Here is a 27,990-nt window from a genome sequence, read left to right as displayed (position 1 = left end):
AAACTGTTTTATCTACAGTGCTGATCAGTTCCTGTAGCATAGCTCTGCCGTGTCTCTGCTAACACTAAGCACACAACTGCACATGCATGTGCTGAATGGTCAGCTGTTAATTATCTGACTCTTTGGGTTGCAGTTATCATAATGCATGCAAATGACAAAAGTCACAAATTTAAAAAAATGGCCCATTCACTTTCACATGAAAATACACCAGGGCATGCTGTAGTCACCAGGCACAGGGGTAAAATCCCTGCTTATTCATTTAGAATATGGCCTAAAGATACGTGTGTCCAGTGCAATGACAGATATTCCCAAGCCTGGAAGGTTGACAGCTTTTTGCACAGCGCAGTCCTTGCCAGGGACATCTTCTCACAAAGTCACAATCCTGTCTATTCAGCATCCTCCCAGGAATTCACTTGACACACATGGGCACACATGTATCCCACACCCATGCATGCACATTTATTGCATGCTCAGTCACCCACTCACACAAACCTGCCACTGTGCACAATGCACATTGCTTGGAGTGACACACAGAAACACATGTGCATACATAAAACATAGGCCTACACAGGCCACATCTGAGATTAGGCCAAATCTGAGATTGCATTTCTGCGTGCTGTGCGCTTGCAAAAATGCCATGTGCTTATGCAAACAGAGCCACAGAACCACGCACACACAAATTCTCCACGGGACAATGAGTGAGGAATGGATCTATTACATGATAGCACCTGCTGAGATTTGGTGGCGAGTGGGAGCCAGGGGAGAGAGCCAATGATAGAGGAGCCCAGGGCTCTAACAGTATAGTTCAAATCATGTGTTGTAGAGGTGATCCACGATCCTTTTTATGGTTTATGTAGCGGGCTGCCGGCTGCTGACCCAGCATCCATGCCATCTGGGACTGTTCAATAGCTATATAATATGCTAACGTATGGACCCAATACTGCTGACATCACGATGCTACACACACCTTGTAGAGGGCATACTGAGAGTACATCTATGAGAGTTTTTATTCAATAACACAGTATTCCGTTGCTAAGCAGACCACAAAAGCAATTAACCAGCATACCAGAAGTATTTTTATTTATAAATGGAAGCTAGCTAGCTGCTCAAATGAAGAACTATTGTGTCTTAATACTGCCTAGAAGTTAAGGTCTAAATACTAACAATATGAAAATTATATAAAGTCCTGATGTAGCCGGGCAAATGCAAATGGCTCAGTGATATTCAATAACCTCAATATTGGGGTGCTTCTGTGTTTGTGGTGGACTAACCCTAGTTAATATAAATTAACCTTGTAAAAATGTATATAGATAAATAATAAAAGCATGCCAACATGGTAACAAACATCAATATTAGAGGATCCCAGTCACTAATCACAGCACTACGTCACCTCCCCAACAGAATGTCAGTGTCCAATACCGATGACAGATCTATACCCCATGTAAAATGTGCAATGGAAGCAGACATTTCTTCAAAAAGGAAATTACATCTGATAGGACATAATTATTCCTCCATCTCATCCGTTTGAAGTCTACTTCAGGGGTTGACACTAAGGTCTCAGAGGCACTTGAGTACAGCTCAGGTCATGCCCACTTACCCGAAAAGTACATCGTCCTTTATAAAATGCTACGGTAGGTATAATTTTAATAACAATTTAACAAATGTTTATTTTACTTTCTGGGGCTGTGCAATAAAAAGTCACGCCTGAATGTTTATGCCTGCTATATGACTATGGGTTCACACTTGTTATTTTATATTTGTGTAGCAAAAGTAAAAACAGCACATTATAGGTAAACAGTGCTCTTATTTTACATTCCACAGACCAGAAGACAGAGCGCTCTGGCAACGTTCAGGTGTTTAAAGTCTAAACACCTGAGTGTGGGCCGGTTTAGCAGTCCAGGCACCTTGGCTGGTAACCCAGCATGACAGTGTGTCACGGCCTCGACTCCCGATCCCGACGAACTTTGCTGTGTGTGTTCCCCCTTCTCTCTCCCCGTTTCCTGTCTACCTACTGTACTATAAAGGCTAAAAGCCAAAAAACTTTCTTAAAAAAGTTTTATTTATGGGCAAGCCAATAGTGTCAATACTTCTACCACAAGTAAGACGCGCAAACGCGGGAAGCGAACGCAGCTCGTAAATTGCAATAACAACAATTAGAATAAATTACGTACTTTTTAAGGTTTTTTTTAAGTTAAGTTTTTTTAAATTAAATGTTTTTTCAAGTTTTTTTTTAGTGTGTGTATGTGTGCGTGCGTGCGTGTTTCTTTTTTAGTTTTGTTTTTTTAAAGTTTTTTGTTTAAGTTTTTTTTTAAGTTAAGTTTGTTTTTAAGTTAAGTTTTTTGTGTGTGCGTTTTTCCTTTTTAAGTTTTTTTTTTAAGTTAAGTTTTTTTTTAAGTTAAGTTTTTTTTTAAGTTAAGTTTTTTGTGTGTGTGCGTTTTTCCTTTAAGTTTTTTTTTAAGTTAAGTTTTTTTAAGTTAAGTTTTTTTTTAAGTTAAGTTTTTTGTGTGAGTTTTTCCTTTTTACGTTTTTTTTTTAAGTTAAGTTTTTTTTTAAGTTAAGTTTTTTTTTAAGTTAAGTTTTTTGTGTGTGCGTTTTTCCTTTTTAAGTTTTTTTTTTAAGTTACGTTTGTTTTAAGTCAAGTTTTTTTTTAAGTTAAGTTTTTTTTTAAGTTAAGTTTTTTGTGTGTGTGTCTGTGTGTGTGCGTGCGTGCGTGCGTGTGTGTGTGTGTGCGTGCATGCATGTGTGTGTGTTTTTGTGTGTGATACAGCTGCGCCCTCTGGTGGTGGGCGGGTGGTGTTACAGCGTGACACACAGACAGACACACACACACACAGACGTGATCTGCTGGGTCTCATAGTAAATGCTCACTGCGTTCGCAATCACACAGAGAAGTGGCTTTGTGACAACTAATGATAGTTTGGTGCAGTTTAAGGCAAAAATATCTAATCATAACCACTTTTACAGTTTTCTGAGTGGAACCTATGAACAGGTTTTTCATCCCATGAATTTGAAACCAGCTTATCACCTACCTAAGCCACAACCTGAGCTCTGTCTTCTGCCTTGACTCACTGTAGGCTATTTATCAGCCAGTAGTGCGAGTCAATGGTCATGGGGTTAAGTAGTAGGACACCTTCAAGCCCATAAGTACTCCTAACTGGCTTTTAGATTAAATTCTGCCCATATCTTCAGTTACCCACCCACCCCCCCCCCCCCCCCCCCCACACACACACACACACACACACACACACACACACACACACACACACACACACAGATCCATTCACACAATGATTCTTAACTCTCAAGACACCTAAACTACTGATAAATCAGAATGATGAAAATATAAAGCAGGTGAATTCCACTGCATGTCTTTTTGCATCTTTATATGACACAATGTCACCACCCCCCCCCTTCTCCATCTATGTTGCTCTTCTTGCCCATGTGATATTGTTTTTTTTTTCTCTTTTTCATTTCCTGCATCCAGGAAATGAAAGTACAGGTTATATCACCTTACTAAAGAGAAAGCGTAGGGACACTAAAAAGTAAAGCAACTTACACCACGATACGACGGTCGAGGAACCAGTACTTGCGGTGGTGCCGGTCGTAGCCAATGGGCAGTTGGCGGATATAGGGCCGGCTCTTCTGCACCTCGGGCACACAGTCCACCACACCGGGCACCTTGTGCGCCACACACACCTCGCACTGCCACTCATCCTCGGGCACCTCCTGCAGCGGTGGCTTCACACACTCCAGGTGGTAGACGGCCGAGCATGTCTCACAGCAGAGAAGGTCACCCAGCCGGTGGCACACACGGCAGTGGTCGTCATACGCCACCACGCCCTCAGACATCAGCTCCTCCCGGGCGATATTGGTGGCCAGGAACTGGTCCACAAGAAACTGGAGGACCTTGACCTTGCTCTCAAGCGGCTCGAACGGGTAGTCCTCGCTCTCCTGGAAGGGTAGGGTTTGCCGGTACTCTGGGTCACTCTCGCAGTACGCACGCACCACCTCAGGCCATGTCATACCATCCACAAAGTACAACGTGGAGTTGACCGAGTCCTTGAGGTCGGCAGGGCCAAACGTTGTGTTGGACGTGTCCTCCTCGCGCAAGATGGCTTTGAGCAGGGAGATGTGCGTCTCGGCGAGCAGCGTGCATTGCTCCTGGCCTGCCAGTGCCGCGCAGAAGTCCTCGAAGCGGAACGGCGAGAGGCGCAGCACCGAGCCAAAATTGCGCAGGACCTCGTAGACAGCGGACACGTTGAGGAGCTGCGACTCGATCAGGAGGTCCTCTGACGACTTGGGGAGCTCGAGGGGAGGCACGTCCTTTGCCTCCAAGACGGGGGAGCGTGGCCGCGGCACCCGGCTGCGCCTCCGCCCTATGTTGCGCAGACAGGTGAAAACAGACAAACACAAAATAAGATTAGATCAATGTGTGATGTGCAATGCAGTGAATGCACACAGTCCAATTGTTTGTATGACAGACGCAAAATTCTTGATGAAAGAGGCAGTTGGAAAAGCCAATAAGTTTAGCCTGTCCACCATCGCGGATTAAGCTGCATACCTCACCATGAGTCTGTTGGGTCAGTGTTAGCCTTATGCCTGAACCTATTAGCTAGCTAGCTAATTCTCACCCTCCATCATAATGCATTAGTGATACACTCAATAAGCTCTGGAGGTTGAGGACTAGACGTGCTGCTAAACTGTGAAAATAAATGAACAAGACTTCAAGAGTTCACCGTGTCCTGAGATAATCATTCAAGATGCTGGGTAGAACAAGCAGACCAGGCTGACCAAGCAGACCAGTCTGATTTGTGAAATTTTGTCAAAAATCAGGGTCTATTACAGGCTATAATTTATAAAGCGGTGAGTGACAGGGGAGGTGGGACTAGAGGAAAAACAAGCATTATTATCACCTCCCCAGACACTGTCTGATATGAGCTTCCAAAGGACTTTCAAGTCTCTTGGCTACCTGCATATTCATCTATATGTGGTGTATGTGTTTGTTATGTAGGCTATGCACATCATTTAAAAGTATACATGGATTCTGTATGTTCCCATGTCAATGAGACTGAGCATAGTGTGTACCCAACTGTTAACACAGGACAAAATGCTTCCATATTCACGTATCTATGAGCAAAGCATGTGGCAGACTGAGACTGGCCACTTTAGTTATTACTATTTGCATTTATCTTCCCTGAACTATTTGTGGTGCAAAAGAGATTGACTTGAGCCCAGAGTTGTATGAGGTCAGCAAATGAGCGGAGGTGTTATACATGATGCCTCCAATGCATTTCATTAAAAAATACAAATAAAAGAATCAGAAAAAGATCTGATGTAAAAGAAAAAGGGTGTTAATAAAGTATTAACAACAGAAAGAACAATAATGATTTTTACATTCATATATCAACATGGGGGAAACAAACAGGCACACTGGTCTAATTTGGACAGGAGATTGATTGTCATGGTAACGGTGCAACAACAGTAGTCTACGACGTAATATTGTAATGAGCTGGGCTTTGGCAACAGGTGAAATTATAGCGCCTCTTTTCAAAACAAAGGCCTGTCAAACTCCGTTTGCTTGCATGTTGCAACAACATGTTTATAACAAACTGAAATCAAGCCTAACGATGTAGAAATCAAGCCTAAACAGGGTAAAATAACGTTTCAGTCTTGTTACATTTAAATGACTAGCTGAAACTATGTTTTGTTTGGGTTATTAAATATGTCTAACAACAGTCAGACGTGATTAAACTTGCAATTCAGTCTAAACTACAAACTATTCAGTGGAGACAAAACAAAAACATGCTAATTTATGGGTGTATATGTAAATGTATATGTACATCTAGAGCCAATGCTTATATTTGACAAGCATAACGGGAAGTGTCAAAATGAATGAATGAATGAACGAACGACCGAGAAAATAAACGAAAAATGGCTCTATTTACTTTTCTCTGAAATGAAGACACGTCAAGCGCAGCGCTCATGATAACACAGAAAAAATATTAGCCGTATATTAGCATTGCCCTTTAATAGGGCTTGTTTTGCAAAATAAAAAGTTGCTGATCTGTCAAAATAACAGAAACATGCTTGGTGGTACAGCAGCATGTGTGAATGTGCCGATCTCAAGCGGCCAGCGGAGCAGCACACGGTAAACAAAGGCCTGTTTCTCAATGCAATCTCCATTTTGAACAATGCAGCTACCTTTTCCTCAAATGGAGTTTATATACATGTGAAACCCTTGCACTTTTGCGTGCATTGCCCACGTATAAACGCATCTGCAGCCCCGGTGTTTACCTGTGTTGCTGCCGTGCGTGCTGTGGCTCCTGAAGCTTGTGTCCGAGCAGTAGCTGCCATGATCATCATCATCTAATTCCTCCAGATAATCAGAGTCGTTCTGCAGGGCCTCCTCTTGATCCGACGAGGGGTTCTCGTTCAAGAGTTCTTCTTCTTCTTCGTCGTCCGATCTGTAGCTTATATTATCCTCCTCCTCGTCGCTGTTGTCATCGTAGACCACCACGGTGTGCGGCCGCCGTGGTGCCGCTCTGCCGCCGCGTCCTCCCCTGGACCCCCGGCCTCTCCCCCTACCTCCTCCTCCTCCTCTGGCGCCCCGCGATCCCGCCGCGGAGCCTGCAACTTTCCTGCGGCCCCTGGACGAATTAAAGTTATCCCGAGCGGTCATTTCTGCGTCTGGTTCCCCGGAGCCGCCGCCAACACCCCCGCCTCGTCCCCGTCCCCGACCCCTGCCCCGTCCACGGCCCCGCATGCCCCGGCTCCTGGCGCCCCTGGAGCCGCGGACTGGCTCCGGAGATGCGTCCCGCATCGCTGCTGCCTCTTTGGGCGGCCTTCCTCTTCTCCCCCTCATTGTAGGAGAGAGTGGCTTCTCCTCGGCTTCAATCTCGTTGCAGGAGTGTCCAACACAACCCGCAGAAAAACGGCTGAAAATAATATCCAATGTTGCGAAGGTCCAAGTTAGTCCCAACAAGCCCCGGGCTCGATTTCAGGCGGAAAGCTCAAACGGAATGGCCGGTGTCCCGCTTTGGGTCGCCTACAGACGCCATTTTTCTTCTCGGCTCTCCCTCCGTTGAAAACACACCAGCAGGCCTGTGCGTGCGCGCCGCGCGTGCGTGCGTGTGTGTGTGTGTACGGGGGCGGTCACGTGACTCGCTATTCTACAATAGACGCAATTGCCTTGTTGGTTCATAAAAATAGTTATCCGTGCAAAACCTGACACCCCGCTGTAAGTGTATTATGGTTGAATGATGTGTGGCGGTGGGTTGAATGATGAATCCCAGGCAGACCGTCGAGTGCGTGCCGCCGGTCACAATATAAGCTTGCACTCCTGTTCGCCTCCAGGTCGTCGTCGTTGCAAAGCGAGGCAAAAGATAAGCATTATGTCCGACAACGAAAGCTTTCAACCTGCGAACCTTCAAGTCATTTTAGACTTTGTGCAAAGATTAATAAAGTAAAACCAAATATTGAAAGGTATTGGCTTAATCTTGGTTAAAAGTAAAACCGACTCATTTAGCTAATAAAAATGACTCGTTTCTGTCAATGTGCAGTAGCCTATTAATTACTATTATATAATAAAATACAGCAAATAGTTGCATATCACATTAGGATGTTGAATAATAAATATGTTGCATAACCATTTATATTCCAACAACGACCAGTAAATGCGACCTCGTATGTTTCCGCCTTTTGAATTGGGCTCTTTTCAGAACATCCAAAACAAAACAGACCCTATGAACCTCTCAGCTGTCTATCTGTTAATAGACCGCTGAGTAGGCCATATTTTTTAGAAATTATAAATTGATTATATATACTTTTAAAAAGTAATACAGTTCGGTAAGAATATTGACAAGTCCTAACGAATCGAATCCTAACAGATCCTAACACTTCCTAACAGGTCCTAACCATAGGTCCTAACACTTCCTAACAGGTCGGCCAATGCTAACAGATGGTTCGGTAAGAATGTTTAAAAGGTATTTTATACAGTGATTACATTGCATCACGTTGTCGTGGCCGAGTGGTTAAGGCGATGGACTAGAAATCCATTGGGATCTTCCCGCGCAGGTTCGAATCCTGCCGACAACGATTCATTTTGTCTTTTATCTAACGTACTCTGGTTTTTCTAAAAGATTCAAGGGAAATCATGTAACTTTTATCCTATGTTTTACATACTGTGGGCTATGTAGGCTATACATATTTTTGCCTCTGTCAGACACATGCTCTGCCCTGTATTTTAGTTTGTTCCACTGTTTATGTTGACATGTCTGTGGGGGGAGCTCGGTTGGATCTCTTAATTACAATTTAGGCATTTAGCAGACACTCTTAATCCAGAACAACATTACAGTAAGCAGGAACAATACACGTTAATATACCAGTAAGACGCCCTGATGGTCGAGAAGCATACAGTATGGAATGTCAGAACAGGTCAGCTCCATATATGGTGATCTAAGGGGTTGAGGTTTGAGGTCAGATGTATAGAGTTGCTGGCCAGCTCCATATACAGTATGCAGATCTAGGTGATGATCCAGTCTTCTCCATGTATGGCTATCCAGGGTTTGATGAGGTTAGTGTCGTGATCTCCATATATGGAGACGGCCCGTGTCACGAGGCGTGATGGACTGACGGCCATATATGGTGCTGCGACGTGTCACGAGGCGTGAAGTCACAAGGTGTGATGGACTAATGGCCATATATGGTGGCGTGACTGACGGAGCGACAGGTTTTCATAGTAAACTGCGACCTATGGTCGCAATCAAATATACATAGAAACCGTGAGGTTCCTAGTTTGATCCCGGGCTCCCCCAGAGTTAGTGTCAAAGTGCCTTTGAGCAAGACTGAACCCGATTGCTGCCGAGCTCCCTCCTGTGCAGGACATCATAGGACATAGGTGCAGGTTAGCGCTTTGCATGGTTTCCTCCATCATCGGTGTTTGAATGTGTGTGAATGGGTGAATGTAATGCACAATCTATGTAAAGCACCTTGGATGAATGCGTTATATAAATGCACCATTTAACCTATTATCTAACAGTAGTACTTTAGTTAGTAATTATGAGTATACATTATAGAGTGCTATGTGCTACGTCTACATAGAATGTTAATTTATATGAGATCTCTGAATGAATTAATTCTGAATTAAAAGATTCTGAAAGATATGAAATGAATCATTTGAAATGTCACACAAATTAAATCTAAAAACCCCTTTACAGAGTCGCATTTATTAAAACAAATCACACTTGTGTGAAGTCAGGGGCACCCACTGTGGCTGCCACGTGACATCACTGTTTAAAGCAAACATTAAAAGTCCAAAAATAGTGTCACAGACCCAGATTCTTCAACGTGATGAATTATATGAAACACAATGTATCTACAGAAAACGTGCTGCAAATCTAATATAACTGATCGATTTACATTCATAGTTGACACATACAAGACAGTTGAATCTCACTTTTATCAAAGGTACCCCATTTCAAGTAAAGATTAGCCTTTTGCGAGCCAGGCTCTGTACTGTTTTTAATATAACAGGGCTGTCTCTGACTCTTAAGGAAAGCGGAGAGATAGATGAGTGAGACAGACAGACATAGATATAGGCTTGATAAAATACTGATTGATTAGACTGACCAGGTTAAAACATGACTTGAGGGATCTGCATTTTAACAATGTCTGAATGTATAAACTACACAAGCAATTGTTTACGTAAAACTCATGAATCATTCTGGTGGGAAGAATACTGTACAGCATGTATGCCAAAGCAGTACACAGAATACAAAACTGTACAAACAGATTGAACGGGTCAAATATGGGAAGGAGAAGAGACAGCCAACATTTTTATTAAAAATGATCTGGAATTATTATCCTAAAACAGCTCGATAACTTCGATGGAGTATTGTCCAATGTCCTTCTGCACCTTCATTTTATGGAGCTCTTTGAGGCTTCCTTCCAGCTTTCCCAGTTCAGAGTAAAGTCTCACCTGAAGAGGGATCACAAATTCACAATTTTAAGATAGCAAGCTGGTAGTAATTATAGACACAATTGGAGGTTTCAAGGTCAATGGAGAACATATCTCTAATACAAACATTGAGAACAAAGTAATAAATTCAAGAAATGGAATATAGTTTATGACATCATAATGTAAGTAAATACAATTATGTTTTTAAGATGTGAAAGATTTAATCCTTTGATTAAGTGGCATGCAGTTATTTTGCCATGAGTATTTAGAAAGCTAAATTTAGGTTATACAATTTTCAATGGCTGACAAAAACAAACAAAAGGTCTATGCAATTTTGGTTAATATAGTTGCCATTCACCCTTGCTATTACACCAGTAGTTAAAATTTTCATGACATATAGTCAATCCAATTATGAGATGATTTTGGTCATTTGGGGTGCCCCCTATGGGTGTAAATTGTACATGGCATGACTGTTTTACAGTATGTTTTATCTATCTGCAAGTAATTCTACCCTGGTTTACAATCAACCTGCATTAGGTGCAATCAAGACACAGCTAACTGTAGCAACATATCGTTGCTGTCTGGAGACCACATAACTCCATGTTTGAGGTTTTTGTTTTTTTGCATAACACCCTTTACGTCTGTGTGTCGTTTAAAAAATATTGACCCAATGGAAAATAGTAAAAAACACCCTCAAACTGTCTGTTAAAGCAACTAACTCCACCACCTCTCCCCCTCTCATGCAAGTAATTCAATTAACAATACAGTATATAAAGTCACAACACCCAACGTTGATGAGGCAGTATTGCTTTGTTTTCAAAATATAAGGTTTTCTTACTATCGTGAAAATATATATATTTTTCCTTTCCTGAAAAATGAACATTTTGGAGTTAGGTGGTTTCTTCCTGACAGCAACGACATTTTGGTTGTGTCCCAAACGGACCTCATTTAGAAAAGGAACCATAATTAGATTAATATACATTGGAATCAAATCACTCACTCCACAAAGATAGAGACCGTTACCTGAGACTTGACAAAACTTTGGAGGTTCAACAGTAGGCCTTTGGCATCTGGAGACATTACCAGCATAGTGAAATGAGCATCCAACATCAAACATACCCAATCCATGATCTAGAGGAGACAATAAAGGAAATACATTTATTTATAATTTAATCTATAATGATGAATATCAATTTAATAATCTGGAATGCATGACCTGATGACCAATCCTTCCAGAATCATTTAAGTATAACTGTTATTGATTCCTGTTTTTACTGTTCCTGTCTTTTTACAACATGGCACAGAAGGGTCAAGCCGCCTAGAACTGCGTTTGTCCTTTATCGTACGTGTTCCCAACTCTATATTTGGACTAACATAATACTATGTCATAATTTATAAACGGCACACCTAGCAATTTGCTATCAATAGTTACAGATTGCACAGCTGATTATGCAACCAACACTAGAAGTGTTCAATGGGATACAAACCAGTGTCAATGATGGTGATCTCAACCCATGCATTTGTGGAAAGGCATCTTGGGAAGATTTCACATAAAGAAACTGCAAGTACTGGAGAAAAAGCTGTAGGGGGAGATGGAAAAGAGTGGAATTTCAAGGGCTGGTAGGAATTGAGGGAATTTGAAAAGGGCTCGTTAATTGCCTCTTGAGCCTAATTTATGGTTACTTTTACAATGTGTCACTTCACAAAAATAACTGATTCACAACAGAAAAATTGAGAAACCGTCCACTATAAATTACACACACACACACACACACACACACACACACACACACACACACACACACACACACACACACACACACACACACACACACACACACACACACACACACACACACACACACACACACACACACACACACACACACACACACACACACACACACACACACACTTTAATTTTCATACCAGTAATTACATTGCTAACAAATCAACCAGTGAGCACAGGTAGGCACATTAGCAGCTTGTACTCACAATGACTTGAGGAGACGAGAGGTCTTTTAGGTGTGGGAGGATAAAGGTGTCACTGTAAGACGTCTGCAGGATCTCATTGCTGCTTCAGTTAAGACATTAACAAATTCACAGTCTTAGGTATTCTCTTTTAATGTTTGTATTCATGATTTTTCTATTATTTGGTTTCCCCCCAAATAGCTTGCAATAGGTTATTGCCCTGAATTTTTGCCTATTTTTCCAATGTTCACACCAGGGTTCATGTGGTTTATCTACTTTACACTAATTATCCATATATTTGAACATTCGCTAGAGTGACAAAATGTCCCTTTGTGGGATCAATAATGGTCTATGTATCCATCTATCTAGTACTGTACCATATGTAGAGTATGTGCATGGTGGGTTTACTAGTGTAGTAGAGTAGCTGCTTTTGGTTGGGCTTCAAGTACAATGGTAGACAGACTTGACGTATTCAAAATGTCCTGCATATCCATTTAATTTTGTAATCCATTCCTAAACACAGACAGAGGATACAGTAGCACAGCCTTATGCAGGCCCACTGGACAGGTCTGCCCTGGTTGGCCTGACGGCTTTTCCGTGTCATCTGCTGTGGTCTTCACTGGAGCTTGGCCTCCACCACAGGGATCAGAACTGTCAGGACTAAAACCATTCTGCACACCTCCTTGGCTTCGACATGCTGCAAGGACGGTTTCCATGAAGGAGAGACTATCAGGCTCTAGCCCTCCTATCTCGGTATCACTGTCTGGAATGCTGCAATGAGAACACACATTGCAACATGGCTGTTCAGGAATAGAGAAGACACCTGTACAGTATATACTGTAGTAATGGGGTGGAATAGCATGGATTGCTGAACTCAATTTAAAGACTTTAAAAGAGTCTGGCAGTAAAATAGTGCCAATTCATGCAGAAAGAAAATAAATGAGAACACAAGTGCCTTGGTTTTTCTTTTCATTAATTATTGAGTTTACCTGATGAAAGTTTTGAGACAAGCACAGGTCACAGCTTCAGGCACATCTGGGAACAGCTGCAGCGAGAGCTGACACAGGGAATAGTCTTTCTTCTCCAGGGCCAACAGAATAAGGCTGGGACACACACTGTGGAATACCATAACGGATAACATTTTACAAAACATATGGCATAGTGCATAAGGGGTGAGCTGCCTAGAATAGCATTTATCTGTATACTATGCATGTATCCTTTTTGTGAGTCCTTGTGTCCATCTGCAGCGAATCTCATGTTTTCAATAAATTCAGCCTAAAGGTTATTGTACCTGTAGTCAATCCCACATATTTTCCACCTTTTGCCAAATAATCTCAAGCGGTTTGATGATTCTGCAAGCTTTGCTGACAACGTTCATTGTAGAAGATTTGGATGGAGGGAATGGTGCTCATCTGTCTGCACAACCCTTTGCATTGCTTTACGGATGAGGTCAGTACAGTTAACATTAAGCAGTGATATAGCCAGTCAGGATGCTCTTGGTGGTGCCTCTGTACAAGGCTTGCAGAACCCTAGGGATCATGCTGACCTTCTTCTTTCACCTGAGAAAGGAAAGGCGTTGTTGTGCCTTCTCCAACACCAGTTCAGTGTGCACATCCCAGGTGAGTTCCTCAGTGATGCTGACGTTTTACACTGCATCACCTACTACTGTATGTGGATGGGGGTATATTCTCTGCATTGTCTACATTACAATCAGCTCTTTGGTCTTGTCGATGCCGATAGGTGTGACAGGTTCTCAAACTCATCGTTGTCCATGATCAGTTCTATGACCATATATATATATATATATATATATATATATATATATGTCAACTCGTCTGCGAACATGACCACTACATTGGAGCTGTGTGTGGCCACACAGATGTAATGTACAGGGAGTAGTGACGTGGCCGATTCTGAATTGATGCACAGACAGATTTTTTTAAATGTTAATTTAACATAATATTGACAGAACAAAAAGGCATTTTTGTGCATGCTGCCAGTAGGTCAAGGAAGACACTCAAAAGGTATGTATTTTTAATCTGCCTCATGGTGGCCTCAACCTGCTTTACATTTTTGTCTATAACTCTGGAACTACTACTATTATAAATCCTTGGTTTATGATGCAACTCCCCACAATGGCAAAGACCATTTCTGACTAACTAGATGATAAAAACAGTTTGCTACTCCTCCTCCTCCTCACTGACCTGTGGCATAGGCACTGTGTGTGTACCAGCTGTGCCAGGGAGCTTGGGGTGTAGAAGGCTGAATCGGCCAGGCTCCGCAACACCAGGCCTGATGCCAGTAGCCCCACCGATGTCTGCAGGTCCTGGATATCGGTTCTGGAGAGGAGCCCTTTTACCTCCCTCTCTACCTCCTCGGTCGGTGAATTCTGAGGAACAGAAAAAGACACTGTTAGGTCCTGTACACCTAAGAGTAAACTATAGAAAAGTATAGTAGTGTAGGCTATTTTATTTATTATTTATTTTGTGTTGGCTAGCTAAGAAGTGATGCAGGTTAGAATACCCTTCAACCAATAATCGTATTCTTACCTTGATAAGCTCCAGAACTTGGTCAACAGTAAAGCCAGATGCTGACTGGCTCTTCCGGCTCAATTTCTGGGAAGAAGAATCCAAACAAGCAAGCAAGTTACTTGTCTACAAGTAACTTGGATTGTCAGAAAGAGTTTGATGTTTGGAAGATGATTGTCATGTCATTTATCTGGGGACTTAACTGTTAACTAAAAAATCTTCATCCATAGGGGAATTAACAGACGTTAAGTATGATTTTGTTAGCGGTTAGCTGAAGACAAAGTGACTTACAGACTTCCTAGTATCCACTGATCTTGAAGTCTTCTCTCCATGAAGAATAGTGTTCCATGATGGCACCAACACTGGAATTTTAGACTCTAGGATAAAAAAAAAAGATACATGTAATCAAACATGATTTTAATTTCCACCCATGAACACAATAGAAAACTAGATCAAAGAGTTGGATAAATTCTTTCAGCATAATTTGTATTTTATATAATCTTTTCTCATTTATTTTGTGCAAACAGATCAAGTACAGTATGCGTAAATATTACATGCAGCCAATGTTTGGAGGGGTCAAGCTGCTTTTATGTTGGCATTTAATTATATTGCTCTGATGTCTCCTTACCTTCAGTCCCAGCCTTCTTTAATTTGCCCAGCGCTGAGGCTAGGGAAGACTTGGCACACTCGTATGGGATAACAGAGAGAGCCTTCCCATGGGGAATAAACAGCTTCCCAGAGTAACTCCACAGCTAAAAACAGAGAAATTCAAATGAATGCAAAAACCTTTCCACAGTAAAAACTAAACTCAGAAAAGAAAACGTCCACAATTTACTATGGAATTAAATTGGAATGATTGTGTTACTCATTTATCTAACCAAAGGTTCATGTTTTTTCTCTTATTTTCCCCCATTGCACACAAGTGCATCAGACGGCAGATTTTACAGATGCATCTTTTACAGTGCTTTAAGTGTCACTTCATTTAACCATCTTACATTCACTTGATGTACCAAGCATTCAATCTACATACATTGCTGCAAGAGGATGATCAGATGACATGAAGAGCTGCAGGGTCAGTGTATTTTAATAGTGTAAACTGCTATAAAGTTGTGATGAGGGACTGTAAGCCCAGTCACTGTGGAGAGCAGATGGGATGTTCTACCAAAGTCATACAGTCCTTCATTAGCACAGAGCAGCCACAAGGACAGGGAACCTTGGCCTCAATATGAAAATAAAAATAATGGCGTTGAAGATCACTAAAATGTACTACTGAACAATTCTATTACTCAGGTTTCCTTCCCTAACTCACAGCTAAAAGTAGCAAATAATATTCCTATTAGTATAACTACATCTTGAACCAATGCGTCCACTTAGCATTTGGTCAAACAAACACGGCTATAACAGCATCTCACTGCAAACAAAACAAGCTCAGCGCCACATCCAATTTCATGTTCATATTGTAGCAATCCTACCTGTCCATAGAGTTTGCCTGCCATCTCCTTCCCCGCCTGGAGTGTCTGGAAATTGGTATTCCAGATGCACAGGAAGTCTTAGGAAACAAGGACAGAGAATTCATTCAGAAACTGCACGTGCTAGCAGGAGATATTAAGATTCACAAAGCTCGGAACCAACTGGTTTGAAAGTCTTGAAACACAACATACTAAAGTGTGTGTGTGTGTGTGTGTGTGTGTGCATGCGTGCATGCTCCAACTGAAAAGCTGAGTTGTCCGGAGTGTCTGCATTTAAATTGTGGCGTCAACGACGGAATACAATAATTGCAGCTTGTTCAGATTCGGATTCAATGCATCTACAGGTAACTAAATGGTATTATTGTATATTTATACATTAATTAACAATTAATTTAATTCATTTTTAACAGATGAAAATTCAAACGTTAGTTAATGAGTCATAAAGGAACACTGCCCGGTGAGCAGGGAGGAGTTAAGTGTCTTGAATGAAAATAAACAACAGAGAGTGCTACAAAACAGCATGTGCAGAGTGACAAGTACATCATGAATAATTTAAGTTAGGATATTTACCTTTGCCGGCCCCAGCAGAGGGGTGTGGGACCCCCACCACAGCCACGTGGGATTCATCCAGGGCCAGGGCTGAGGCAGCCCCCAGCAGACCCTCTCCGACGGGCAGCCTCAGAAGCAGGTTCCGGGGCAGGGACAGCACCTGGGATCCCTGTTCGGTCGCGTGGCCCTGCACAGACACCTCACTCTGGTACACATGACCGTTGGGGTCTGGGTAGATGGAGAAGGATGAGACAATAAGAGGAAAATACACCCATGTGTCACTGACAACATCAGCTGCGTGTGGAATATAACCAATCATAACCATATAAGGAGTTCCCAATGCAGCTACGTCCAAATAGCATGTGTGTTGTCTAACAATCAGTTAGCTCCATATATGGACACAAAAGGGGAATGCCAGGGAAAGGGACAAGGACTGACAGATACTTAGAACTTACTTAGTTAATAACAGCATCTTAATCTTTAATCTGTGTTTGCCAAATACACTCTTATATTGTAAAATGCTGTTATTAGTAACATCTATGCAGTGCAGTTGTACTTACAGAGATAAAGCAGGCTGATGCTTTTGTTCCGGTATGTAGCAGAGAAGCTGAGTGGGGAGAGACCAGGCTCCTCTCTCTCCAGCTTGTATCTCTGCAGTGTGTTAGGCTTCAATCTTTGTAAGTAAAGGAACTGATCCCCCTTCTGTGGTAAGACACAAGATATCAGTATCTGGATTCCACATTCAACAATGATTGGCATGAAAACAAACAAGAATCAACTAACATTTTGGAGGGGCCCTCCAATGCATGGAGACAAAAAATAAATCAGCTTCACCTGTTCAGTTGTGAAGATGACAAAGCGCTGAGTCTCTGCCATGATGTCTGTGCTCCACCTAAAGGTCACAAAAGGAAATGCATCAACAGCAATCCAAATTATCTGACAGTAAGAAATGTAGTTTGTATCGCTATTGTCAGCATGTATAATCAGTAATGACTATACTGTACAGGTGGTCTTGCATTTTTAGTCCACTGGTTATGACTCACTATATTCCTGACAGTACAGAAAAACCTTTTCCAAATCATAACTTGGATTAATTTGATTTTCAAAAAGCTGTTGAAATAAATCAATTTCAAAACACTTATAATCTATGCAGGTATAGTCTATTAGCATTATTCATCCGTATGACATTTCCGGAAAGTAGACCAGCCAGCACTGCGATTCTACAACACCTGATAAATGCAGGACTCAGACTAACGTCATCACTCACCTTATGACTTCCTCCTGTGCCAGAACCTCTTCTATGGGCTGCTGGGGAGCGGATAGCAGCGAGTCCAAATGTCTGACCGCACCTCTCTGGAACAGAACCACAGGCTCTGTTCCTGGGGCAGCATGGACCCTGCACACATCTGAAGACACCTGAATGTGTCCAGGTAGAATAAACAGCATGGTGTTAATAAACAGCCTCAGTTGTTCTGTGTTGTATGGCACAGTCTCTCACTCACTTACATTAGAGAGTTTCTGCAAAGTAGAATTTATTTTGACAATGTATAAATTAGGCTTCGGCACAGGCTCCAAGTCGTGAGCACCTGTGAAGATCTTTAGCTGACGGACAGCATTAAATTTGCAGTCAAATTTGTTGTGCACTTCCTTTTGTCATTCGGTTCGGACTACAGCCAATCCGCTAGGTCTGTTAAGGTTCAGAAATGTGACAATGGCACAGTGTGCATGGTAGGAAAGGGGGAAACATCCAATGACAGACGCATTAACACAATCAATTATATTCATACTCACAGTTGCTTTGAAGGCGTCTAAGTGTATGTCTTCATCCTTCCAAACTCTGATAACCTACGAAAAGAAAAACAGAACAGTTTATTAGTTTGACTTGCTGCAATGGTGAGACCACACACACACAGTTAGCAGACCGACCTCATCTGCATTTAAACTTGTAGCACTGTGTGTGTAGTTAAACCAATAATTAATTTCTAAGACTTGGGAGTCAGATATTGTCCTCTAGTTTCATATCCATTTGAAGGTTCTGGCAGAAAACGTGTGTCAAGTAAAAATATCGCCACTTTTCAACGAGGTAAAGCTTCAATGTTCGGGAAGCACAAATGTATGGGGCACACAATTGACAGGTGTTTTAAATGTTTCATGTAATCATCGAGCCTTAACATTGATCGCTCCTTTAGCACAACAGTGTCCGTTTAAAATAAATAAATAAGTGACATAGGTTCGTTTTCCCCATTGAAAGTAAAGAAACAACTCGGGCACGGTGGCATAGTCGGTAGTGCTGTCGCCTCACAGCTAGAAGGTCCTGGGTTCGATTCCCGCTGGGGACGCTGTGGGCGTGTTCCCTCCTCCACGTCATCAGTGCCCATACCCGAGGTGGGGTTGGCGAAAGGGCCTTTCTGTGTGGAGTTTGCATGTTCTCCCTGTGTCCCCTAGGGTAGGTACCCTCACAAAAACATGCAATAATCCTGGTCTCTAAAACTACCTCCCCCTGGCCAGCCGGGGCGCCTGATGGAGGGGAAAGGAAGTGGTCGGAATAACGTGTTCCTTCCACGCGCTATGTCCGGCCAGGGAAATTCCCCCCTGTCAGGTGAAAAGAAGCAGCTTGGACTCCTCATGCATAGAAGGAGGCATGAGGTCAGTCCACTGACCCCCCAGGTTGGCAGAGGAAGTGTAGCGCCCAGGATTACATTAGATAATTGGCACTGGGTGAAAAAACTGGGTTGCAAAATCGTGGGATAAAAAATATATATTTTTTAAAAGTAAAGAAACAAGCCACAGATTAACAAGAGGTTCGGTTTTCCGGCAATATTGGAAAAGTGATTGTTAGGAAAGCCAGGCAATATTGTTGGCTAGGAGCGTCACAGAAAAAGTGAAAACAATTGTCACTTGTCCAACGGACAAGGTACAGTATATTTTAAATGCACTTGTCAAGAAAGATTTATATCATTAGTTGTCCCAGACAACAGGACAAGACGTAATATCAAGCCCTGTTAAATATATATATCATGATATGGCAATATATTATGACATGGCTAGACAAAGTTTCAAAACGCTACAGCTGACAACGTGTTTTGGGCATGGAGAGCCTTCACCAGTTCATCAGTGGACCCGGATATACCCTGATGGTTCATGGGGCAACATAATATCTCCAGAAACAGCACTGCCCACACCATGTGAAACGATATATAGCACAGTCCTAATAAGAAGCAATTGTTACCATGTTACAATGGACCACAATGGAAACAAGCCACTCTGGGCCTTTTGTGTCATCCTTTTAGTTTTCTTGACTGTATGCCTGGCCATACTGTTATCAAACATGTGCCTAAATTATTCAAACGATCAATCAATCAAACCAGTGTGCCAACAAGTACGGCTGGGACATCCTACGTACCTTATGGTCTGAGACAGCCACATACTCCTGGGTTTGGGAGTTGTAAACTGCTGAACAGGTCAGGGTTTGTCCTTGTTTCACCGTCCAGCTGCCAAGCGGCTTCTGGTCTGAAACCTTAAAAGAATAAGAGTTAAGTCCATTATTAGAATCTGAATGCATGTGTTTTGAACCCTTTTAGAGTCAAGTTTAAAGGAAACTGCAAGATGTGTCAGAAAGTCACTAAATGCATTTTGTATTGGATCGGTGAGGCATTTTCAGATTTAACAATCGACACTCTTTGCAAACTAACATAATATAAGTGCTAGTTTCTGACATTACCATTAATAATATTACTAGTGAATAGTGATCATACGGTATTATCACTAGCCTAACCACACATCAGATAGACAGAGATTCTTGTTATTGTGTAGGTTGGACTTGGATTACGATCATGTGCTCTTTTTTGGCCTAGCTGCCCAAAGTCTGTCAACCAGCTTCATGCCATGTAATGCTACAGCACGACCTAGCCTTGGATCTAGAGAGACGATCATAATATAATGTCTTGTATCGAAGCTATACAGCACGACCCGGTCCGGTCCAACAGGACAGAACATAATCAAGGTACAGTAAAGTAGCAGCGCCCGACCAATACCAGATTTTCGGTTCCAATTACAATTGTTTGCAGAGTCGAATGGGGCTTTCTGTTCCATGAGGTTATATAAAGTACCAAACATTTCTGTCTAGTAAAGTAATCAATCAAAAGGGGAAAAGCACAGAAGAAAGTTGGGGGGGGGGGGTCTGTGCATGGGGGTGCGGCTACGCCGTTAAAACAGTAGAAGAAGGGTAATAATGGATGTCGTCACAACATTACACGAGAATTAGCTACACGAGAATCTGAGAACTTTCTAGCCCTGGTCCAGTGCTTACAGCGAGTGGACCAGGGCTAAGTACTTTCAAATCGCATATATTTTTTAGGGGGCAAGGTTGATCGCAATTCGCAAAGCTTTGCTTAATGGTATGCACAGCAGACAGACACAACTACAGTAACTAGTAAGTAACATTGCACACGCTCGCCTGATTATAGTGACGTTATACACGCATTAGCTCTGGTCCATAGCCCTACAATGGCAGCAAGGTCTATTAGGGCCATGGACCAGAGCTATACACGCATCTGCTGTCACGTTTGTTTTCTCCCTGTAAATAAAAACGTCTGGGTTTCCGAGGCTAGTTTTCGAGCGTCCAGCTATCATGTGGCTCACTCAGTCAGGACACGCTCAGTCAGACATCATCATCCCATATCAGTGTAATTTACCTTGAACAAAGTGACAGATCTGCTGGATTCCGTGACGACGACGTGGTCGCTGTCTCTCTCCACTTCAATTCCCTGGATTCCTGAATCGGAAACATTTTGGGTTTGTGTGAGTGCGCACAACGTGTACCCCTCGTACAGTGCGGCCATGTTTGTTTGAGAGAAGAGAAAACAGACAGAGCAGTCCAATCTCACGAGACTCGCACGTCGGCCCATTCTTCTTCTTCCATTGGGGTTTTATTGTGGTTGGCATCTATAACGTTGCATTACCGCCATCTACGGGGTTGAAACGGGACCAACAGGACTAATCTGCCCTTTCTGGGCAAGGTTTTAGAAAAATGCATCTTTCATCAATTGGATGTGTTTCTACAGAACAATAATGTGCATAACAAATTCCAATCTGGCTTTAGGAAAGGTCACAGCACAAAAACAGCACTTGTAAAACTACACACTATTATTTATACTATTATATAATAGGTATACATGTATACCTGCATACATGTATACCTGTATACATGTATATCTGCATACATGTAGGCTACTGTAGTTACTTTAAATCACTGGTTGGTGTGTAATGTTTGCTTATCGAGCTTGAGCACCAGAAGGACCAGATTTGTGTGGTGGAGCCAGCTTGTACGGGGTGTGTGTGCTGTGCATCTGATCTAAATGACTAAACATAGTAGTTCACATTTAAATATGGACTGGTGCCAGAGTAGCACCGCTACAAGGACTTTGGTGTGCTTAGTCATCCTCGTGGATGGTGTTTTATATTATAACATTTTGATAAGTTCCTATTTTAATTTTGTATGTTTCACAGGAGGGTGGACCCCAATGGAAACAAGCCATATAGTGCTTTCTTGTGTTTAATCCTTTTAGCATTGTATTTGTATTAAACTGTACTCTTCTGTAGCTACTTTCCTTCCCCACCAAAAAACTATTAATAAAGTATTCATTCAATCAATCAATCAAATCAAGCAATCACATGTTTCCTTTTATATACTGTAGTATATAAATATATATATATAAGTATGCTTCAGTTAAACCTTCAAAAGAAAATGTAGCCTACAAATAAATGACCTATTTGTCAATTTGTTTTGTTTAAAAATAGATTTTAATCTAAAAGTACTGTAAATTATTTAATTGTTTGGATCTAATGGCGTTTTGTTTTATATTTCATTGTAAAATAAACAATGGATTACAGTAGCAAGTAAACTTTATTTACTACAAGACTTTAGAGAGGAAAAAATGTGAAACAATTTAATACATCAAAGAACCAAATGAACGTCAAATGGCAGTAAAAAATATGACAAATATGAATAAAAGTTAAAGTGGAAGAACACAGCAAGAGCAACGATCCAGAAGCCGAACACTGATGGCACTTGAGACAGCACACAAAGGACGGAGGGAGCAAAAAATAAAAGCTTGGTCCAGAGAAGTAAGGATTATGAACAGATTTAAGTTTTTCTTTCGAACGGTATAGGCTACAGCACAGCAGCCACAAAATCAAACCACAGCAGTTTTACTACAAAAAGAAGTACAACAGAAAAGTAAATTACCACTGACTCAAAGCAGTAACCCTGTTAGAGCTTTCATTTTTTACAGCTGTTACAAATTATTTTGTCCTGCAGGGTTAACAAAAGCAACAGGACAATTTAAAGTGCACCGCTGTTATGAGGAGTGGGAACTTAATGGAACTCAATATCCAAAAATAGATGATGAGGATTCAATATATGACATTCAATTATCCATTTCAGTGACATTATGAAATAAGCCTGATATGAGCAGAGAAAACAAAACAATATTTTATTCATACCTCCAAAATGGTCCCTTAAAGATATAACATTACATAATCCATATCACAATACATTTTGATAGCTTTCTTAAAAAATAAAAAATCATTTGACATCTTTATTGTAATTCGGAATGAAAACAATGTAAGAAAACCAATATGCCACTACTATATTTACAGTCTAATATGTTAATCTTTTAACAAAAAACAAGCGTGATGTTATACTACTGGATATGTTGTGTTGTTTCTGTTGATTTCTGTATTTTTGACAAGAGAGATGGTCAACAGCAGAGCTAGTAATATAATGATCTTATACAGCGGGGCCAATATGTAACATACAACAGAATTAATTTAATCAGAACAAAAAGTCCAAATAAGCTACCATTGGAAATTAGCTAGAGCTACTGTATTCTTTTTTTTAAATAACTACTAGTGAAAATGCGTTGTACACCATATTATTATATATAATATTAACAATGTTTGTGGGCTAGAGTAGACCATCAGCTGGACTCTGTCCCTTCTACATGCTCTATTGGGTTATTGTGTTCAAGTGAAGGACATTGATCCAACAAAACTAGATTTCACTCTGCTGTTGTGCAATCCTTCATTGTCAATTTGTGCAAAATGCATTTTACAATGAGTCAATGGTATTAACAGGGAGAAAGCCTGTTTATCCCTCCTAAGATTTCCGTTCAGTCACAATACTTTGTTGATGAGCAAGTTTGGAATATTAACTGCAAAAATATTCTTCATTGCACCATTTAAAATGTATGTCTTAGATCCTCAGGTAGGCTCCCTTGGTTGTTCCCAAAACTCGCCTATTCACTGTGGATGATTGTGGTTTGAAATGCCCTGCATGAGAATCTAAGGCTAGCAGAGTCGTGGCATCTTTTAAATCACTCCTGAAAACATACATCAAGGCATTTTCTAAGATGTTAGTGCCTATATTAACCACTCCTTGAGTCCTTGCACACCTTTACATTTGACACAATATATGTTTATTGACTTTGTTAGTTTTATTGTTTATTTTACCATTTCAATTTTAACCAACTGTTGCTTTTCCCATATGGCTGTAATTTATCTTGCTATTGTAAAGCACTTTGCACTTTGCCTTTTGTTTCGAAAAGTGCTTTATAAATAGTTATTAACATTATTAGAAAATGCAGCGTAAACACACTATATCCCTGTTACTTTGATAGTGACTTGATAGGACCGATAAGGATTTGATCAAGCAGTATAGGCGTGGCTATGTAAATCGGTGGCCTATTTCCATTATTTGTAAAAATGCTTTAAAGCGATTAGTTCATTCTTGATTAAAAAACTAAGTGACAGGTTAAGTGAAACACCAAAATGTGTTTTCATAATCTGAAATATGTTCAGAGGGTTTGGCATACATAGACGATACACTTGTTGCATGCAAGAGGCACTGAGTTGAGAGCGTTTAGGGTCTTGCGACGTGCTTACATTTTCACACCAAACTCTGCTCCTCTATTGTACACAACTACAGCTTAACCCATACTCCATCGCATGACACGGCCATACCACAGAGTGTAAATTAGTTTCCAGAGGTGGTATTCACTTTCTCCATACATTTGCATTGCCAAATACACATCCAGCCATTTACAGTATCTACACATACACTTAACATATCATGTGTTTGTGAGCATTCCATGCATCATATCAGAGCGCCTTCTTCGATGTGATTGTTAAAGAAAGAGGGTTTTTTTTTTCCATTACAGAATTACGTGCTGTTCTCCTGCTTCTGCTTCCCCGATAGGGTTTCAGATAACAGATAGCCGAACAAGCCAAGCACAAACAAAATGATGCTGCAAATTATGTTCCTCTTTTTAACTAATTTGTCTACGCCAAGGAAAAAAAGCTGGCTTTAATATATAACCAACACTGGCAAGCAATATTATCAGCATGCCTGTGATATACACAACGCAATCAATGCACTGCGAAGAAGGGACAGCATAAGATCAGTTGGATGCAAGTGCCCTGTCCCCACCCAATGGACATTACATTATCACTGTAACATTCAAACATTTCCAAGGAGCAGCCACTGAGTACTTGAAAAGTCTCCCAAATGGCCATGTTCCTACACATAACATTAGACTTCTTTGTTGATTTTATAAGATTGGTTTACATTGACATCACATGAAATACCCAGCATTCCTTACGGTTAACATTTATGTCCATTTGCTGAAATTGCACATTGCAATTGCATCTCTGTCAAATTGGGTATGAATCGTATGATATGCAATGATAAAGTGAACTCCTCAATGGTTTCAGGTTATCACTTCACAATTGCCTAATTCCAGTGTAAATGTACTGTATATTAGCCTATGGAAAAATACTATGCTATGTTTATATTAGGACTGTGTATATTTACTCATTGAAAATATCCCATATGCATCATGTACTTCTGTATGAGTGACAACACAATGTAAGAGTGTGTAAATGTATTTGTTTGTGTACTTTGTAAGTACATCATAAATGTGGAATTTCCCCCCAAAGTATTGTTGGGCCCTTCCAATTCCTTTAAACACATATTACACAAGAGTAAGGCCATTTTAAATTGAGGTCGTACACAGTGTAATGATCATGTGATCATTACATGGTCACGCCATAAAAAGATGATATAACAGTAACTTAACCTAAAATGTCAATATGAAAATGTTCCAAATGTGCTGATGTTGTGTAAACCCTCCGAATATTAAGTAGCCTGGTATTAGTCCCTGGGTTGTAACACCTGCAAAGTTGCAGTTAAGGGAGTAGACGGTAGATAATACAGTCCATGTCTTCAGTGTGAGCTGGACAAGCCTGATTCATACTTTGGGTACTTTTCGGTGCATAACACCTAGGCACAACTAAGTATAACTCAGGATGTAGAGTCAGGGAGACCTGAGGTGAGTTTGTGATTGTACTGATCTGGTATATGTTGAACGATCATGATTTGATGTGAGAAGCATCTGAGGCCGAATGGCTGTTTTGCTGACTGATGTTAAGGGATCAGAAAGGGATCAGAAAGTGACGTGAGAAGGATCTGAGACCAGTGTGAATGGGATTAGTTTGTGATTGACATTGTAATGTAATGGTACACTGTACGCACAGTACAATTCTGATAGTATAGAAATGGACCCTTAAAAGTCTTTACATCCCGGGAGCATGAAGATGTGAATATTTCACATCAAACTATTAATTGGGTGATGCCTTATTCATACAGGTTGATGTTTTTATTCACGGTGAAAAATAGACCTCGTTTCGAAAAAATAATTACATTGCTTTATCGCAGTGTAATATTTACTATGTGTGTAGATAATACTGACACAATAAATTAATGCAAATTAATCTCGCAAAATAAACGATCCTGGTGTGTAATGTCCTTAACAATCAGAACTTTACTGTGCAATGCATGGTTGTGTTTTAATGTGTTAGCATGTGTCTCTATCTAGCATACAACATAAGTTTGGATTGTTAATTTAGAAATTTCTTTCACCTAAAATAAGTAGACTGGCAAGGCCTGACCTTTCTTTTTCTTTCTTTCTAATAATTGGGGTAAGTAAGCTCTTTGGTGAGATAATCAGAATGTTATTATTATGTATTATAACCTTAAACGTTATGTACCAGTCACTGTGATTGATACATAATGTTACAACAATGTTAGTATTAGTAATACAAAATACATTGCAACATGTGCGCACAAAATGTGTCCACACACTCGCTTTGCAAGTGGTTCGCTAATGGAAGTTAAGCTATTCAATAAGATACCGCACATAGGTATGAATAGATTTCCTCCACTCAAAGCTCTCTGTAGTCTCTGAAGTCGGATTGTTAAATTCCTTGTGTCAATTATTTTTTTGTCAATACATTTTTTCTCACTAGTCTATACTAGTCTATAATATATGACCAAATGAACACTCCTTAAAAGAGTGGCACGACAAAACGACATATCTGTTAGATTTACAGGAAGAGGAAGTCAACCACCATTGTGGCTGAGCCTACAGCTGCCTGGTCAGAGCGAAGGTTAGTGGAAAATAAAGACTGGTGCCTGTGTAGCGTGTGAGTGTGAGTGTGAGTGTGAGTGTGTGTGTGTGTGTGCGTGTGCGTGTGCGTGCGCGTGTGCGCGTGCGTGTGCGTGTGCGTGTGTGTGTGTGTGTGTTTGTTTGTTTGTTTGTGAGAGAGAAAGAGGCCTGAACCCTGGGATATGGCTAGAGAACATGGAAGGTCTGGGCACTGCTGTGTAGAGGTTAGACTAGTCTCATTGAGCTACAAAGACGACAGGCTATAGGAAAAAGGTGAAGCAGAAGGGAGGAAAGCGTCCCACGGCCTCGCTACTCCCCCTCTAACTGAGCGTTGTCGGAGACGGCAGAAGGAGGCATGACTGACGGGAAGTGGTTTGACTCGGCTGGGCTCAGAGAAGAGCTTTTGGCGACACCAGTGGAGTCTGGGTCAGGTAGGGTCAGGGTTTCTGGAGCAGACTTCTTGCGAGGCCGGTCCTTGGAAACAGAGAGGAACTCAGGTGCGTCAGTGCTCATTGGGGTGGACGGGGCACTGGCAGGACCAGTGAGGGTGCAAGAGGACAGGGGTGTCTCAGTGATGGAGATTGAAGGGGGAAACATCCCGATCTTCTGGTTGGTCGCCTCCTGGATGGTGCGCTCGAACTCTCTCACCTCATCCATCGTCATGTCTGATTTTGAAGAGAGAGAGAGAGGGGCTACAGTGAGAGAATGTCATAACATATTAGAGTATAACTCATTGTCCAATGCATGCAGAAAGCAACATTGCAAATAATAAATTTCTTAGGCGTTGTCTTTAAAGCTCTCTGTCTACCGAGCAATCTTCGTTCCTACTCTCACCTATGGTCATGAAGTGTGGTTCATGACCGAAAGAATAAGGTCACGAATACAAGCGGCCGAAATGAGTTTTCTCCGACGGGTGGCTAGCATCTCCCTTAGAGATAGGGTGAGAAGTTCAGTCACGCGAGGGAGACTAAGAGTAGAGCCGCTGCTTCTTTGCCTGGAAAGGAGCCAGCTTA

General features: G+C 41.3%; 3 protein-coding genes across 5 annotated transcripts in view; all 3 read right to left on the bottom strand.

The window, feature by feature from the left end:
* LOC306922474 (nucleosome-remodeling factor subunit BPTF-like) overlaps nucleotides 1-7,181 on the bottom strand; it is a 52,445-nt gene extending 45,264 nt beyond the window's left edge. For 2 of the 3 annotated variants that reach the window (XM_079500112.1, XM_079500113.1), the window contains exons 1-2: nucleotides 6,295-7,181; nucleotides 3,557-4,376 (exon numbers count right to left, since the gene is read on the bottom strand). In XM_079500112.1, coding sequence (XP_079356238.1) covers nucleotides 3,557-4,376; nucleotides 6,295-6,862 — 1,388 coding nt within the window. In that variant the 5' untranslated portion in view covers nucleotides 6,863-7,181. The remainder of the gene's footprint in view (nucleotides 1-3,556; nucleotides 4,377-6,294) is intronic. The other variant, XM_079500114.1, reaches the window with a different exon arrangement.
* Nucleotides 7,182-9,191: 2,010 nt separating this feature from the next.
* On the bottom strand, nucleotides 9,192-21,372 carry nol11 (nucleolar protein 11). Its single transcript, XM_079500119.1, has 18 exons — nucleotides 21,167-21,372; nucleotides 19,876-19,989; nucleotides 18,264-18,317; nucleotides 17,740-17,888; nucleotides 17,307-17,364; nucleotides 17,033-17,174; nucleotides 16,494-16,700; nucleotides 15,927-16,003; nucleotides 15,083-15,206; nucleotides 14,746-14,831; nucleotides 14,476-14,541; nucleotides 14,131-14,315; nucleotides 12,916-13,041; nucleotides 12,461-12,697; nucleotides 11,951-12,029; nucleotides 11,443-11,535; nucleotides 10,979-11,086; nucleotides 9,192-9,976 (listed from the first exon to the last, which is right to left on the bottom strand). Exons 1-18 carry the CDS (start codon nucleotides 21,311-21,313, stop codon nucleotides 9,863-9,865), a joined length of 2,166 nt encoding a protein of 721 aa, XP_079356245.1. The 5' UTR covers nucleotides 21,314-21,372; the 3' UTR covers nucleotides 9,192-9,862.
* Nucleotides 21,373-22,358: 986 nt separating this feature from the next.
* The window catches only part of pitpnc1a (phosphatidylinositol transfer protein cytoplasmic 1a), a 118,673-nt gene continuing 113,041 nt past the window's right edge, over nucleotides 22,359-27,990 (bottom strand). The window contains exon 9 of the mRNA XM_079500128.1: nucleotides 22,359-27,642. Coding sequence (XP_079356254.1) covers nucleotides 27,287-27,642 — 356 coding nt within the window. The 3' untranslated portion in view covers nucleotides 22,359-27,286. The remainder of the gene's footprint in view (nucleotides 27,643-27,990) is intronic.

This window comes from Electrona antarctica, assembly GCF_951216825.1.
Source record: "Electrona antarctica genome assembly, chromosome: 4".
Lineage (NCBI taxonomy): Eukaryota > Metazoa > Chordata > Actinopteri > Myctophiformes > Myctophidae > Electrona > Electrona antarctica.
This window is presented reverse-complemented; position numbering and strand designations above follow the sequence as displayed.